We start from the raw sequence: 14,560 nt of genomic DNA, 5'->3' as shown, positions 1-14,560 counted from the left end.
TCAAGATTGTTTTGGTTATTTGGAGTCCCTTGAGATTCCATATGAATTTTAAGATGGGTTTTTCTTTTTTCTTTTTTTTTTTTTTTTTAAAGATTTTATTTTATTTATTTGAGATAGAAAGAGTGACAGATAGAGAGCATGAGAGGGAGGAGGATCAGAGGGAGAAGCAGACTCCCCACTGAGCAGGGAGCCCGATGCGGGACTCGATCCCAGGACTCCAGGATCATGACCTGAGCTGAAGGCAGTCGCTCAACCAACTGAGCCACCCAGGCGCCCAAGATGGGTTTTTCTATTTCTGCAAAAAACATCATTGGGATTTTGATAGAGATTGCACTGAATCTGTAGATCACTTTGGATAGTTATCTACATATTAATCTGTAAACCTGGGATGTGTTTACATTTATGTTGTCTGGTTTCTTTTAGCAGTATTTTAATTTATTTTTAAAGATTTTATTTACTTGAGAAAGAGCACGAGCAGGGGGAGGGGCAGAGGAAGAGGGAGAAGCAGAATCCCTGCTGAGCAGGGAGCCCAACTTTTGGGGCTCCATCTCAGGACCCCAGCATCATGACCTGAGCTGAAGGGGGGCACTTAACCAACTGAGCCACCCATGTGCCCCCTCTCAGCAGTGTTTTATAGTTTTCATGGTGCAAGTCCTTCACCTCTTTAAGTTAATTCCTAAGTATTTTATTCTTTTTGATGTTTGTGTGAATGGAATTGTTTCTGTAATTTCCGTTCAGATTGTTCATTGTTAGTATATAGAAATGCAACTGATTTTTGTGTGTTGACTTTGTATCCTGCTATTTTGATGAATTCTTTTATTCTAACAGTTTGTTTTGAAACATATAACATTATATTTTGGGTGTATAACATAATGGTTCAGTATTTGTGTATATTGTGAAATGATCACCATAGTAAGTCTGATTAACATTGTCACCATACATAGCACCAAATTTTTTTTAGTGATGAGAACTTTTTAAGATTTATTCTCTCGGGGCACCTGGGTGGCTCAGTTGGTTAAATGACTGCCTTTGGCTCAGGTTATGATCCTGGAGTCCCAGGATCGAGCCCCACATGGGGCTCCCTGCTCGGCAGGGAGTCTGCTTCTCCCTCTGACCCTCCCCCTCTCATGTGTTCTCTCTCTCATTCTCTCTCTCTCTCAAATAAATAAATCTTTAAAAAAAATTTATTCTCTAAACAGCTTTTAAATATGCAGTACAGTATTAACTGTAGTTACCATGCTGTACATTACATCCCCATGACTTACTTTATAACTTGATAGTGTGTACCTTTTGACTACTTCATGCATTTTCCCCATCCCACACCCGCTGTGTCTGGCAACCACCAAGGCTTTGTTTTTTCTTTTTCTTAGATTCTGCATGAAGGTGAGATAATACAAATTTGTCTTTCTCTGTCTCACTTATTTCACTTAGCATAATGCCCTCAAGTTCTATTCATTTTATTACAGATGGCAAGATTTCTTCTTTTATGGCTAGGTAATATTCCATTTATGTGTATCATATTTTCTTCACTTGATCTTAGGCCGAGAAGTGATTCATATTTTCTTTATCCGATTATCCATCAATGGACACTTAGGTTTTTATATCTTGGTTATTGTGAATAATGCTGTGTACAAGGGGGTGCATATATCTTTTTAAGTTAGTGTTTTTTGTTTCTTTGGATAAGTACCATAACTGGATTACTGGAGCATACAGTTGTTCTATTTTTAATATTTTGAGGAGCCCCTATATTTTCCGTTGGTTGCACCAGTTTACATTCCCACCAGCAGTACCTGAGATTTCCCTTTTCTCCAACAATTATATCTTATCTTTTTAATAATGGCTATCCTGACAGGTGTGAGATGATCCGTCATTGTGGTTTGCATTTCCCCGATCAGGAGGTTGAGCATGTTGGTGGCCATGTGTAGGCCTTCCTCTTTGGAAACATATCTGTTGAGATCCTCTACCAATTTTTAAATTAGATTGTTTTTTGATATTAAGTTCCATGAGTTCCTTATATAGTTGAGATATTAACCCCTAATCAGATATGATTTGTTTTTCTTTTTGCTGTTCTGATTGGGTGATTTCTACTAGCCTGTCTTATGCATCACTGATCCATTCTTCATCATCTGATCTGCAATTGATTCCCTATACTGTGTTTTTCATTTCAGTTACTATATTCTTTAGTTCTGATTCTTCAGCTCTCTTTTTAAACTTTCTCTTTGTTGAAGTTCTCACTGTATTCTCCTATTTTTCTTCTGAGTTTGGTGAACATCTTTTTGGTCATGACATTGAACTTTTTTTTAAGGTTTTATTTATTTATTTGACAGAGAGCACAAGCAGGGGGAACAGTAGAGGGAGAGGGAGAAGCAGGATGCCTGGGGCTCGATCCCAGGACCCTGGGATCATGACCTGAGCCGAAGGCAGATACTTAACCATCTGAGCCACCCAGGTGCTCCAACTTTGAACATATTTGGTAGATTGCTTACCTCCATTTCATTTAGGGTTTTTGTTTTTTGTTTGTTTGTTTGAAGCTTTGTTTTGTTCTTCTGGAATATATTCCTCTGTCTCCTTACTTTGCCTAGCTGTGTATACTAGTTAGATCAGTTATGTTTCCCTGTTTTGAAGGAGTGGCTTTATGTAAAAGGTGTCCTGTGGGGCTCAGCCGTGCAAACCCCCTTCATCACCTGAGGCAGGTACCCCAGGGGTATCCCCTTTGTGGGCTGTGTGCACTCTCTTGTGTCTGGGCCACAGTTGGTGTGAACTTGTTGATGTGCAGGACTGTCCTCCTTTGTGGCTGTGAGGCCCAGTGGCAGCTGCTAGTGGTACACTGGCGAATGTGGCTGACCCTGACCCATCTGGCTGAGAGGCCCGGCTGCAACAGCTGCAGGCACTCTTGTGTGCATGGCTGGCCTCCCCAGGGTAGGGGTGGCTTGGGGGTGGATTGCTGGTGCCATTGGAAGCTGTCCACTGGATGGTGGGGGGATGTGTTTTGGAGGGGCTCAGATGCTTGCTGAGGCTGCCTGGAATCTCTTTTTTTGATTGCAGAGTTTAACCATCTTTTTAATTACTTACAAGGGGATGTCATTTTGCTATTAGTTTTCTATATGCCTTCTTGCATTTTTGTTCTTCCTTTTACTGCATTACTGTCTTGTGTTTAGTTGATTTTTTTTTTTTTTTTTTTTAGAGGGAGAGGGGGGGGGGGGAAAGGCAGAAGGAGAGGGAGAAGGAGAATCTTAAAGCAGGCTCCAGTGCCCAGCATGGAGCCCGATGTAGGGCTCCATCTCACCAACCCCAAGATCATGACCTGAGCCGAAATCAAGAGTTGGATGCTTAACTGACTGAGCCACCCAGGTGCCCCTGGTTGATTTTTTAAATATTAAAATGTTTAAATTGCTATCTCATTTCCTTCATGTATGTTCTATAGCTATTTTCCTTGTGGTTACCATGGGGAATATTTGACATCCTAAAGTTACAACATTTGTATTGGTTTGTATTTATATTAGCCTAACTTCAGTAGCATATTAAAACTCTACTCCTTTACAGCTCCATTCCCACCCCTTTTTGTTGTAAAGGTCACAAAATTACATCTTCACACATTGCTCCAAAACATAAACTAATAATTCTTTTAAATCTGTTAGTCTCTTAAATTATGTAGAAGATAAAATTTGGAGGTACAAAACAGTTACAGTGATACTAGTTATTAGACTGATAATTGCTTCTTAAAAATGTATTAGTCTCTTAAATCTGTAGAGAACAAAAAGTGTAGTTACAAACTTTTGCTGCAGTGATACTAGCTTTTTTTTTTTTTTAATTAATGTATAATGTATTTGTTTCAGGGATACAGGTCTGATTCATCAGTCATTTAAAAACTTTTTTAAATTTTCTTTTTTTAGATTTTACTTATTTATTTGAGAGAGAGAGACAGAGATAGAGAGAGCACAAGTGGGGAGGAGAGGGAGAAGCAGGCTCCCTGCAGAGCAAGGAGCCTGATGCGGGACTCGATCCCAGGAGCCCGGGATCATGACCTGAGCCGAAGGCAGACGCTTAACTGACTGAGCCACCCAGGCGCCCTGTGATTCATCAGTCTTAAACAATTCAGTGTTCACCATAGCACATACCCTCCCCAATGTCTGTTACCCAGCCACCCCATCCCTCCCACCCCCCTCCACTCCAGCAACCCTCAGTTTGTTTCCTGAGATTAAGAGTCTCTTATGGTTTGTCTCTCTCTCTGGTTTTGTCTTGTTTCATTTTTCCCTCTCCCCCTATGATCCTCTGTCTTGTTTCTCAAAAAAAAAAACAAAAAAACAAACTTGCCATTTGCAACGATGTGGCTGGAACTAGAGGGTATTACGCTAAGCGAAATAAGTCAATTAGAGAAAGACAATTATATGATCTCACTGATATGTGGAATTTGAGATACTAGCTTTTATAATTGCCCAGGTATTTAGTATTTATCTTCAGTGAGATCTTTATCTCTTCATATTAACTTTGAGGTACTGATTCTTTCATGTTACCTTGCACGACTCCCTTGCACATTTCTTGCCTGGTAGATCCTAGTGGTAATGAAATCCCTCAGCTTTTTAAAAATTATTTTTAAAAAATTTAAAGAACACGCAAGTGCGAGTGGAGAAAGAGCAGAGGGGGAGGGTGATGGAGGGGGAAAGAATCTTTTTTAAAAAAAATATTTTATTGGGGCGCCTGGATGGCTCAGTTGGTTAAGCGACTGCCTTCGGCTCAGGTCATGATCCTGGAGTCCCGGGATCGAGTCCCACATCGGGCTCCCTGCTCGGCAGGGAGTCTGCTTCTCCCTCTGACCCTCCTCCCTCTCATGCTCTCTGTCTCTCATTCTCTCTCTCTCAATAAATAAATAAAATCTTTAAAAAAAAATTTTATTTATTTATATGACAGAGAGATAGCACAAGCAGGCAGAGCATCAGGGAGAGGGAGAAGCAGACTCCCTGCTGAGCAGGGAGCCTAATGCGGGGCTCGATTCCAGGACCCTGGGATCATGACCTGAGCTGAAAGCAGCCGCTTAACCAACTGAGCCACCCAGGTGTGCCCCAAGGGTAAAGAATCTTAAGCAGATTTGGTGCTGAGCATAGAGCCTGACACAGCCATGACCTGAGCCGAAACTAAGAGTTGGATGCTTGACTGACTGAGCCACCAGGTGCTCTTGGCCTCTAAAGTTTCTGATGAGAAATAGAATTTTTTTGAGGATCCCTTCCTTGTATGCATGCGCTGGTTTGTTTCTCTCTTGCAGCTTTTAAGACTCCCTTTGTCTTTTGAAAGTTTATTTATAATGTGTCTCAGTGTGGGTCTCTTTGAGTTCATATTCTTTGGAGTTCATTGAGCTTCTTGGATGTTTATTATATTCATATCTTTCCTCAACTTAGGGAAGTTTTCAGTCATTATTTTTTGAAATATGCTGTCTGCCCCTTTCTCTCTCTCTTCCTCTGGGACTCCTACAATTCGTACATTGATCTGCTTGTTGGTGTCCCAGAGGTCTCTTAGGATTTGTTCACTGTTCCTTCAATCCTTTTTGTCAGTTTTTTTTTTTTTTTTTTAAGATTTTATCTATTTATTTGACAGAGCGAATGAGCGAGAGAGAGCACAAGCAGGGGGGAGAGGGAGAAGCAGGCTCCCTGCAGGAACCTGACTGTGGGGCTCCATCCCAGGACCCTGCAATCATGACCTGAGCCAAGGGCAGATGCTAACTAACTGAGCCACCAAGGTGGTCCAATCCTTTTTGTCAGTTCTTTAAACTTGATAATTTCCATTCTTGTATTTTCATGTTCACTGATTCTTCTCCCTACTGAAAAATGCCTTTGAATCCCTATAGTGAAATTTTCCATTCATTTTTTGTACTTTCAGCACCAGAATTTCTTTGTGATTTTATTTAGGTTTCTATCTCATTATCAATATTTCCATTTTGTTAATATATTTTCACTTTCCTCACATCTTCCTTTAGTTCTTTGATCATCTCTAGGACAGTTGTTTTAAAGTCTTTGTGTAGTATATTTACCATAAGGTCTTTTTTAGGGACTGTTGATTTTTTTCCCTTCAGATGGGCCATGCTCTCCTGTTTCTTTGTATGCTTTGTAATTTTTGTTGTTGAAAACTAGACCTTTGAATCTAATAATACTATAACTCTGGATAATGGATTCTCCTCCTTCCCCAGGTTTTCCTGTTTTTTATATTCTTTTTGTTTTGGATTGTTGTAGGCTGTCTGTGCTAAGGACTAGCCGGAAGTGTAAACTTAAGATTTTTTTAAGGACTTTTCTAAGTCTTTTCCAGGGCATGCATTATCACTCTAATTTTCTTTGTTTATGTAGTTGTTTTTGTATGTCTTTAACATCGTCCAGGTCTTCCCCTAGTTTCAAGGCTATGATCCAGAGTTTCAAAATAGTTACATGAGACTGATGCTGCCAGTGTAATTGTTGTCTAGGTTGGGAGACCAGTTCCTGGTGCTTCCTACTTTGTCTTCTTCCCAGAATCTTCTTCTTTTTTTTTTTTTTAAGATTTTATTTACCCATTTTGACAGAGAGAGAGAGAGCGAGAACAGGAACACAAGCAGGGGGAGTGGGAGAGGGAGAGGCAGGCTTCCCGCGGAGCAGGGAGCCTGATGTGGGGCTTGATCCCAGGACCCCGGGATCACGACCTGAGCTGAAGGCAGACGCTTAACAACTGAGCCACCCAGACGCCCCCCCAGAATCTTCTGTGTTTTGAAATCAGGAATTATCAGACTTCCCACTTTATTCTTTTTTTAAGATTGTTTTGGCTAGAGTCTTTTGTGACTCTTCTCAGGATTTTTCCACTTTTTCAAAATGCACCGTTGGAATTTTGATGGGGATTGTGTTGAATCTGCATATTGCTTTTAGTATTGATATGTTAACAATATTAAGTCTTCTAATTCATGAACATGGATATTTTTTCATTTATTTGTGTCTTTAATTCCTTTCTGCACTGTCTTTTGAGTTCTCATAGTTTATTTTACATATATAATGGTTACCATTTACCACTTGGGTACGTTGGAGTCTTATTATTTTTCAAAGTATTTCATGTCATGAGTAATTTATATAAATAAGAATGAAGGGATGGTGAAGAACAGCTTTATTAGAAATTTTTATAAGATTTTAACATAGCAGACTTCTGTATCAAGTACATTTTGGCAAACGCATCAGAACGATGAAAGACTACTATTATATGTTAGCAAAGTGAAATGGCAAGGGCTCTTATCACACTGTATTCTATGGGGAATTCTTTCCTGTTGAATAACTAACTGAATGAAAATACCTCATTTTTTTATGTTCTTAGAAATATGTCATTCAGTCATTAATTCTTAAGCTTGAGATTATTAATCTGAGCTATTGTCTAAAGACTCATAGTTTTAGACTTTATTTCTGATGAATTTCACCATCATTAGAGTCTAGAGGTGTGCTCAGGCTTTTTGCATTCTTGTTCTCATTTATTAATGAGATTTTTCTTGTCATTGCTCTGAGGAGCAGGAAATAAATTCTGAATTGTCCACTATATTTAATGAAAGCTTAAAAGACAAAAGAGACCACTCTATGGTCTTTTATATCTTCTTGAAAGGTGATGCAACAGTTTGGGCAATGCAGTAAGAAAATTGAAAGATGGCTATTTCACTGTTGCATCACACTTCTAGGTGATTTGATCATTCTTTCATTTTTTCTTCTTCTTCTTCTTTTTTTTTTTTTTTTTTTACTGTTGTAGCTTTTTAAAGCACAATTGGAAATAATTGATGAATAATGATAAATAAGTGGCAGAATATTTTAAGGTAGAGGAAAAGTAAGAACACTAAGATCCCACAGTTTTTCTTAGATTAATAAAAAGACTCCAATGGACCCAAATCATAATTGAAACATAGATTGGGTTTTGTTTTTCAAAAATAAGTAACTTTCCATTTTGTACTTTGGAAGATCTCTAAGAATAAAAGTCTTGAAATACCAATCCATAAAAGTAGTGAGAACTACTCATGAAAGAAACTTAAGAACTAAAATTAGGTGCATTAGATTCTAATGCTATACAGAAGGTTAAAAGAAATGGGAGTCCTTTGTTGTTTAAAAAAAAAAACAAAACTTTTGGGGTGGGGTAATTCGGAGTTAACTGAAAAAAAAAATTTTTTTTTTTTTATCATTTAAGGCTTTAGGGGACCAGATACTATTTGTAAATCGTCCTGATAAGAAGAAAATTCTTTTCTTCAATGATAAGAGCTGTCAGTTTTCTGTGGATGAAGGTGAGCCTTTCTGTTTAATTTTCAAATACGTTAGAAATAGAAGGTGACAAAATTTATATTTGTAATCGAGTTATAACTTAAATTTTATAGTAGTGCTTTTTAGCTTTATCATCTCTTAGAGCACAGCTAATAATCTTACCACTAACATTGTTTCTCAGAATGCAATTTGAAATACGTAATTTGAAAGATTTTAGGTTAATTGTACTTATCATAGTATAGTAGGTTATGATATGCTTATAGCTCAGCTGTACCAAGTAGCTTATTTCTTTAATTCTGTTATTTTACAAATATTACTTCATATCTTGATATGAAAGCTTGATGCAGGATGGGAAAAAACAAACTTGTTGGTGACTGATATTCTCTTAAATAACTTGTGAGTCTTTTGATTATCAGATTGGATAGGCAAGATTACTTTTTTCTGACTATCGTAGAGTCAGATGCTAAGCTTCTATTGAATCTTGTACTAAATGTATGATGCTTGTGTTTTGAATTTTAGTTTAAAAATGTTTCAGGGGCACCTGGGTGGCTCAGTTGGTTGAGTTTCTGACTCGATTTTGCCTCAGGTCATGGACTCAGGGTTGTGGAATTGAGCCCTGCATTGGGCTTCCCGCTTGGTGCAGAGTTTTCTTGAGATTCTCTCTCTTCCACTCCTTCTGCTCCCCTCACTCCCTGCTTGTGTGAGGGCTTTGTCTCTCAAACAAAATCTTTAAAAAAAAATATTTCATCAATATTTGTCAGGTAAAATAGTTAAACAAGGGTTTAGTCATGGAAAATCTTTACAAGTAGAAATTCTCATTTAGACAAATATATTGTACTGTAAATTGTATTAATTTTGAACTAAAAAGGCAAGAAAAGGACTAAACGCCATTTTAATTATAAAATTTGAAAAGTAATACAAACTCATACCAAAAAATTCTAACAATATAGAATTACATAAAGTAACAAAGTAATATTAGATTCCAAATAGTGAAACTATTGCTATGACTGCCTGGGAGTCCTAGTGACTCTTGTTTATTGTATTGAATAAAAGAGATTCTACTGAAGAAATAATTTTGTATAAAAAATGGACATATAATTCTTATCCCTTTAGTAGCCCATACATATCTTGATTATGATTTTGTAATTTGTACTATGTAAGTTTTTCTGTCATATGTTATCTGGCTGTAGATACTCAGGCTTGTGGTGCTTGTAGATAGAGTTCAGTCAATCTGAAGTTACTTAGATGACCATGATTTATTTTAGGAAATAGAATGTTGTATTTTGGTGGAAAATTGTGATTGAGAGTACCTTGTATGCAGTTGGTTCTCAGTAAATGTTTGTTACTTTAAAAAATTGCTTTCGGGGCGCCTGGGTGGCTCAGTTGGTTAAGCGACTGCCTTCGGCTCAGGTCATGATCCTGGAGTCCCAGGATCGAGTCCCGCATCGGGCTCCCTGTTCAGCAGGGAGTCTGCTTCTCCCTCTGACCCTCCCCCCTCTCATGCTCTCTCTATCTCATTCTCTCTCTCAAATAAATAAATAAAATCTTTAAAAAAAAAAATTGCTTTCAAAGTATTCCAGTTATTCTGTATATTGTACTTTCTAATAAGGTAAGCTTCTGTGTGTAAATAAGGGAGTAGTGAATTTCTTTTTTATATTGTAGTGATAGATGCTCATTTAAGAAAGGTTTGGCTTAGCAATTTTTGTATTGCTTGAGTCTCCTTTACTTACAGTTTTGCTTTTTATGGAAACTTTTATAATTGTCAAATTGACTTGACCCTTCGAAAAAACATAGGGGTGGACTTAATCTTTAAGATACTTATAGGTTTAAAAAAAAATAGCTGATTCCTTTATTCTTTGGCAAAGTTAATCCATTTGAAAAAATGCAGTATTAAAAAACATCATAAGTATCACATGTTCAAGTAGAAAGATCTTACAGTGAAAAGCAGATATGTTTTTCCTTTCGCTAATTGGAGTCCCTTTCATTTGTGGCACTACTTAACTGGTTTTATTTTAATTCTTTGGTGGTTCCTTTATTGTATTAAATAATATGCTTATATTTTTATTTCTTGATTTTTCAACTTGAAGTATTATGACTTATTCTTATCATGTTACTGATTACACCTGCTGTCTCTCTTCTTCACTTTCCAATACTGTATAGCACTAGTTTTAGTTTCTCTGCCATTTTTCTTGTTACCTTTAACAGTCAAAATAATTGAATGTTGTCAGGGAATTTTTAGTATTAAGTCCGCTCTGCAGATGGCGGCATAGTGCAGCAGATCTGTAGATGTTCAAATTGGGGCAAATGTTGAGGTTGCAGTAGCTCTGTAAGAATAGGGTGGAACTCCAGGATTTCTTGATGATAATTCATTGGAGAAATTTTAAGAGAATACCTTCTGTTCCGCTATAATCCTCACAGTAATCATTATACCAAGTCATTAGTATTTTCTGTCCCCAGTGCAATTTTTCTGTGGATATCACTGTTGTAACTTCACTCAGCTTTTTCCTGTTTGTGTACCTTTTTCTATATTTCTATTTCTTAATATTACTCCTGTTTTCATTTGCCATTTTATATGGGCTTTGTTGGCTTAAACTCTTCCTATCTCCTTATTACTTGGCTTATAAGGACAAGATGAGGATTTTCCTTTTCTTTCTTTCCTTTTTTTTTTAAGATTTATTTATTTGGAAAAAAAAAGATGTATTTAAGAGGGGGGGCAAAAGGAGAGGAAGAGAGAGTCTTTTTTTTTTTTTTTTTTAAAGATTTTTATTTATTTATTTGAGAGAGAGAGACACAGCAAGAGAGGGAATACAAGCAGGGGGAGCGGGAGAGGGAGAAGCAGGCTTCCCACTGAGCAGGGAGCCCGATGCGGGGCTCGATCCCGAAGGCAGACGCTTAACGACTGAGCCACCCAGGTGCCCCAGGAAGAGTCTTAAGCAGACGCTGGGCCGAGCATGCCCGACGCAGGGCTCAGTCTCAAGACCCTGAGATCATGACCTGAGCCAAAACCAAGAGTCAGACGCTTAATCGGCTGAGCCACCCAGGCGCTCCAAGATGAGGATTTTCACTTTCTTCCACTCAGATTATAAAAGTAACCATGTATGCTTGTTAGGAAAATCCCACATATCTGTAAATAAATTGTATAAATTGTTTGATGTTTATTTTTCTACTTTACTTTTTCTCTGTTAGAGGTATTCTATAATGCTATATGGCGCCTGGGTGGCTCAGTTGGTTAAGCGACTGCCTTCGGCTCAGGTCATGATCCTGGAGTCCCGGGATCGAGTCCCACATTGGGCTCCCTGCTCAGCAGGGAGTCTGCTTCTCCCTCTGACCCTCCTCCCTCTTGTGCTCTCTCTCTCACAAATAAAAAAAATAAATAAAATAAAAATGCTATATGGCTGTGTAGTATTCCATTATGTAAGTGTACCTGATGAATGGATTTTTTAAGTACTTAATAATGCTGCAGCAAATACTATACATTTTTATGTTAATGAAATAGCCATATAATATCAGAAGGTATTGGGAGGGGAAATTGACAAATCATTTTTGCATCTAGTAAGTCTTTGTTGTTGTGGACTTATTTAATAGGTGTTGAAGTATATTACTAGATTTCCTAATATTGACTATTCTTGTACTCCTAGAATAACCCTTTTTTAACTATATATTTCTGGACTCTTTTTCTGTGTATTTAAGGGTTTTTGCTTTACTATCCAGTTCTTTTTTTGTTTACTTTCTCAGGGTTTGGTTTGTGTGTGTTATGCTGGATACATCAAAAGAGAAGTACAGTTTTCCTCTCTTCCTTCCTACCCTTTTCCTTCCTTTTCCATTCTTTCCTTATGAGAATATTCAATTCCTTGAAGATTTGAACACAAACGCCCGTGAGTGTATCTGTCTTGTTGCTTCTTTCACAGTATTCTTATCTTCTTTGGTTATGTCTTTCATTAAGTTTCCCACATTATAAATTAATTTTGGTAATTTCTGCTTTCCTAAAATCATCCATTTTTGATTTTCAGATTTAAGAGCATATAGTTTTTGCAGAGTATGGCTCCAGAATTTAATTTTTTTCTGTAATTTTCACTTTTTAAATTGCTAACTTTTTGTATTTGGACTTTCTCCCTTACTTCCTTGTTATGCTAACTGTTGGTTTATCTATTTTACTTTTGTTGTTCTATTTTTATTTTAAAGAAAAATATCTGTCACATCACCCTTTATACATACTAGTTTTTGACTACTTTATATGAGTGGTGACTGAGCAAACATTAAAATCTGCCATTGTTTTTTTGTTGTTTTAATTTTGCTATTACTTCCTGGTTATGTTTTCCTGCAGAATTTTTGGTTTATAAACATTCTTGACAGTCATAGTTTAAGGATTGTATCATAATCATTGTAAAGCATCCCTCTTGGTTGTATTTAATGTTCTTTGAAGTCTGGCTTTATCTCATATTATTCTTCTAATCCCTTCCCTTTTTTTGGACTGATGTATTTTTGCCCATTTTTTTTTTTTTTTAAGATTTTTATTTGACAGAGAGAGACACAGTGAAAGGCGGAACACAAGCAGGGGGAGGAGAGGGAGAAGCAGGCTTCCCGCTGAGCAGGGAGCCCGATGCAGGGCTCGATCCCAGGACCCTGGGATCATGACCTGAGCCGAAGGCAGATACTTAAGGACTGAGCCACCCAGGCGCCCCTTTTCACCCATTCTTTTACTGTATACCCTGTCTTCTTTTGTTTAAATATTTCCTTTGTAATTGGCATATAGTTGGTTTTAACTTTTGAAGTGTCATTTTATATTAATTATCTTTATTACATGATATATTCTCCCATTATTTGTTTGGAAAGTATAATTTTGGGAGGTTCTCATATATACAGAGTGATTCTCTGTATCTCTAATTTGCTTAAACTATAGGTATCATTTTATCAACTTTGTTCTTTGTTTTTATTTCCTAATTGACACTTTCTGGGATTTTGGTAACAATCTATTGTGTATTCCTGAATTCACTTACTCAACAAGAGTTCACTTATTCAACAAATATTTACTGATGTCCTACTATATGCCCCAGTTATTTTGCTAAATGCAGGGGATACAGTAATGAACAAGATAAGTCTCTGCCTTTATGGAGTTTGCATTCTAAAGGATAAAGTAAACAGTATAAAAAATAAAACATGATGACAGATTGTATCAAATTCTAGGAAAGAGACAAATGAAGTATGTGCAAGCTGGTAAAGCAGTAGGAGGGGTGAACTCCGAGAAGACGGCTGTGGAAGAATGAGATGGAGCTAGCCTTGCAGAGTACCAGAGTGGTGCCCATGTGGGTGCTGTTGTGGGGGAAGTGGGGTTCAAGCAGACAGTAGTAAAGGCAAAGGCTGTAGTAAAGACTTTGATTTTTTTTGTAGGCCAGTTGTTTTTAATCCTTAAATCTGATTCAGTGGAGCCTGAGGAACAAATATTTTGTAACATGTTCTTTGCTCTTGTAAAATAAAATTTCTAGATGATATAACCTACTTTGAGACATAATTTCTTAAAAGTTTGTATAAAACAGGGATGCCTGGCTGGCTCAGTCAGTAGAGCATGTGACTCTTGATCCCAGGGTGGTGAGTTCAAGCCCCCACATTGGGCACAGAGCTTACTTAAAAAAAAAAAAAAAAAAGTAGGAGCACCTGGGTGGCACAGTCGGTTAGGTGTCCAGCTCTTGATTTCAGCTCAGGTCATGATCTCAGGGTTTTGAGATCAAGCTCTGAACTGGGGGTGGAGCCTGCTTAAGATTCTTTCTCTCCCTCTCCCTTTGCTGTTCCCCCTTAAAAAAAAAAAAAAGTATAGTACCCTAACAGAAAGGAGAAAAAAAAGGAAATTGGTTTATATTTACAAATATATTTCAATATTTGTAATTATTCAAGCATATTTATATTAGAATATAAAAGGAATATAAATAACACAGTGTCTACATTTATATGTAGAGTCACCATTGAATGTGATGGCTACAAATGGACCAATACAGGTGTGATGCAGTGGCAACCTATATACCATAATTAGTGTTTTCCTTAAGTGATAAAGAATGTGTGGCAAAGGTCTGCAAAATACAAAGTGATGTTTTTCTGAGATTTTCAAAGGTTAATTATACTATATTCTCTATTATACATTGTATGTTCCTAGAAAATCGTGTGTAAAAAACATAAAAAGTACTTTATATATGTAAACAGAATTTGATTCTTATTATCAACTGGTGTTTTTCATTAATCTCTATACTTTCTAAGAAAGATGGCTGGGAGGAAGAAAGGTTTTTCAACAACGGCGGTATTGATAATTTGGAGCTGGATAATTTTTTTTGGTGTTG

At 37.2% G+C, this 14,560-nt stretch overlaps 1 protein-coding gene across 2 annotated transcripts in view; it reads left to right on the top strand.

Moving 5' to 3' along the window:
• GTF2E2 (general transcription factor IIE subunit 2) overlaps positions 1-14,560 on the top strand; it is a 67,700-nt gene that overhangs the window by 38,219 nt on the left and 14,921 nt on the right. For both annotated transcript variants that reach the window (XM_021694121.1, XM_021694122.1), the window contains exon 6: positions 8,164-8,257. In XM_021694121.1, the coding sequence (XP_021549796.1) occupies positions 8,164-8,257 (94 nt within the window). The remainder of the gene's footprint in view (positions 1-8,163; positions 8,258-14,560) is intronic.

Source organism: Neomonachus schauinslandi, chromosome 2 (assembly GCF_002201575.2).
Source record: "Neomonachus schauinslandi chromosome 2, ASM220157v2, whole genome shotgun sequence".
In the NCBI taxonomy this organism is placed as follows: Eukaryota; Metazoa; Chordata; class Mammalia; order Carnivora; family Phocidae; genus Neomonachus; species Neomonachus schauinslandi.
The sequence above is the reverse complement of the archived record's forward strand: the minus strand, read 5'-3'. Positions and strand labels throughout refer to the sequence as shown.